We start from the raw sequence: 2465 nt of genomic DNA on the forward strand, positions 1-2465 counted from the left end.
ATTAATCATATTTTCCTACACACAAATTTTTGAGAAAAAGGTATCTTGAGAAGTTCTCGAATTTTCACTTAAATATTCTAACTGGGTTTTACCATAGCCAGTCCTCATCGGGATGGTTTTACATGAAAAAGAGAGTTTACCAGCAAGCTCAAAGGGCTAACAAGTGAATCAGAATATGAACACAGGAACTTGACTTATTTTGGATAAAACAAACGGTCGATAAAGGCATCATTTCATTTCAAAGGAGAGCATATGGCATATACATAAGAAACACATGTTCATGCATAATATTTTTTCACTTGATCAAGATTAACTAGCTCAAGGAGATCTTCATCATCCATTCGGCTCAATATGAGGGCTCCTCTAGACAAATGTCTCTTTACAACGTACGAGCCTTTGTATGTTAGGGCAAACTTACCCCTAGTGTCTTGTTGATTTGGAATTGTTCTACGAAGGACCTGATCACCAGGATGGACATCACGTAGGTGAACCTTCTTGTTAAATGCTCGTGTCATTCGCCTCAGGTAGGCTTGTACATGTGTCAAGGCTGTCAATTGAGCTTCATCCAAGAGCGCCAACTGTTCATACCTTGCTCTTACCCACTCAGCTTCTAGGATTTCTGCTTCTAGCAAGATTCTTAAAGAAGGTACTTCAGTTTCTGTAGGGAGCACTACCTCCCTACCATACACTAATGAACAAGGGGTTGCCTTGGTTGAGGTGTGGATGGAAGTTCTGTATGCAAGTAATGCAAAAGGGAGGATATCCTACCAAGACTTATGAGTGAGGGACATCTTCTTCAGGATCTTTTCTATGTTCTTATTCGCTACTTCTACTGCACCATTCATTTGAGGGCAGTTTGGAGAAGAATGAAGCTGCTTGATCTTGAATTGTTCACATAACTCTTTAACTTCTCTACCAACAAAATTCTTGCCATTATCAGGTATGATCTCATGAGGGACCCCATATCATTCAATGATATGATTGCGAATGAATTACACCATTTTCTTTATTGTGGGATGAGCGATGGTCATTACTTCTACCCACTTAATAAAATAATCAATATCCCCCAATACAAATTTGTGCCCATTAGAAGCAGACTGAAGTGGGCCTACCATGTCCATACCCCAAACAGAAAAAGGCCAAGGAGATATAACTCTGACAGAGGTGCATTAATCTTGTTACTGAATATTTGGCAGGCATGACACTTTCTGACATGATTACAGCAATCCTCGTCCATTGTCATCTAGAAAAAACCCATTTAGATGAGCTTCTTAACTAACATGTGTCCATTCATATGAGGCCCACAGATTCCATCATGAACTTCTTCTATTTTCTTTTGTGCTTCCATTTCATCTAAACACCTCAACCAAGGCAAACCTGGAGACTTTTTGTACAGGATCCCTTGAGATAGAACAAATTGGCTAGCCAACCGCACCAAAGCCCTTCGGTCCTTGGTGTCTGTCCCTTCTGGGAAAATCTAATGCTCTAAAAAATTCATAATGTCATAGAACCACGGTTTCCCAATAAGCTCTCCTTCGTTTACCATGAGGGTGTATACTTTACGCCTATATGTGGGTTCCATATCCTTATACAAGTCAATGGGCTCAACATCATCCAGTTTTAAAAATCTTGTGGCTGATCCCAAAGTTTCCAATGCATCAACAAAATGATTATCTTGATAAGGCAAACAGTTAAAGGTAACATTCCTGAAGCTCTTCAACACCTCCTGAAGGCAATTATAGTAAAGGGTCAGCCAATGATCCCGGACCTCCCAATCACCTCAGGCTTGGCTGATGACTAAGAAGGAATCTCCAAAAACATCCACTTCCTTAATACCGCAATCTTTTGCTATGTAAAGGGCTCTCAAACAAGCCTCCCACTCAAATGTATAGTTGGTATTGGCAAAATCTAGGCTAATAGCAAAAGGATAATGCAAACTGTCACAATGTACAAGAATAATACCTGCTCCCCAGCCATTCAAATTAGAGGATCCATCGAAATAAGTGGTCCATCTCTCATAATCTTGGCCATGTACTTCTAAAATGGATTCATCTGGAAAATCTATCATCAAAGCATCATAATTGGTGGAAGGGCTTCCTGCCAAATAATCTACTATAGCCTGACCCTTGATTTCCTTTTGGGTTACATATGTGATGCTAAATTCTGATATGAGCATAATCCATTTAGAAATCCTGCTGGTAATTGTTGGCCTTTCAAACAAATACTTCAAAGGATCCATTTTGGATATGAGAAGGATAGGGTAGGACAACAAATAGTGTCGTGGCTTTTGACAAGCCCAGGTGAGGGCGAGACAAGATTTCTCTACCATTGTGTAATGACCTTCATGTTCATTAAACTTCTGACTCAGGTAGTAGATGACCCTTTCTTTCTTCCCGGTTTCATCATGCTGACCCAATATACAACCTACTGAACTCTCTTGAACTAAAAGATATATAAGGAGGGGC

General features: G+C 39.9%; 1 protein-coding gene across 1 annotated transcript; it reads right to left on the reverse strand.

Moving 5' to 3' along the window:
* Positions 1 to 278: 278 nt before the first annotated feature.
* LOC148791037 (uncharacterized) lies at positions 279 to 2239 on the reverse strand. Its single transcript, XM_088890379.1, has 5 exons — positions 1820 to 2239; positions 1544 to 1726; positions 1281 to 1477; positions 769 to 912; positions 279 to 678 (listed from the first exon to the last, which is right to left on the reverse strand). Exons 1-5 carry the CDS (start codon positions 2237 to 2239, stop codon positions 279 to 281), a joined length of 1344 nt encoding a protein of 447 aa, XP_088746505.1.
* Positions 2240 to 2465: the final 226 nt, after the last annotated feature.

The sequence above is a fragment of the Nelumbo nucifera genome, chromosome 6, assembly GCF_055504915.1.
Source record: "Nelumbo nucifera cultivar China Antique chromosome 6, China Antique-T2T, whole genome shotgun sequence".
NCBI classification, from domain to species: domain Eukaryota; kingdom Viridiplantae; phylum Streptophyta; class Magnoliopsida; order Proteales; family Nelumbonaceae; genus Nelumbo; species Nelumbo nucifera.

What these genes read in the sequence shown, in the direction of transcription:
- LOC148791037 (XM_088890379.1), bottom strand. Translation starts at nt 2,239, where the DNA reads ATGGATCCTTTGAAGTATTTGTTTGAAAGGCCAACAATTACCAGCAGG. An exon ending in GTAAAGTATACACCCTCATG is followed by an intron (nt 1,478 to 1,543) that starts GTAAACGAAGGA and finishes TTAGAGCATTAG; the next exon opens with ATTTTCCCAGAAGGGACAGA. An exon ending in CCTCATATGAATGGACACAT is followed by an intron (nt 913 to 1,280) that starts GTTAGTTAAGAA and finishes TTTTGTTGGTAG; the next exon opens with AGAAGTTAAAGAGTTATGTG.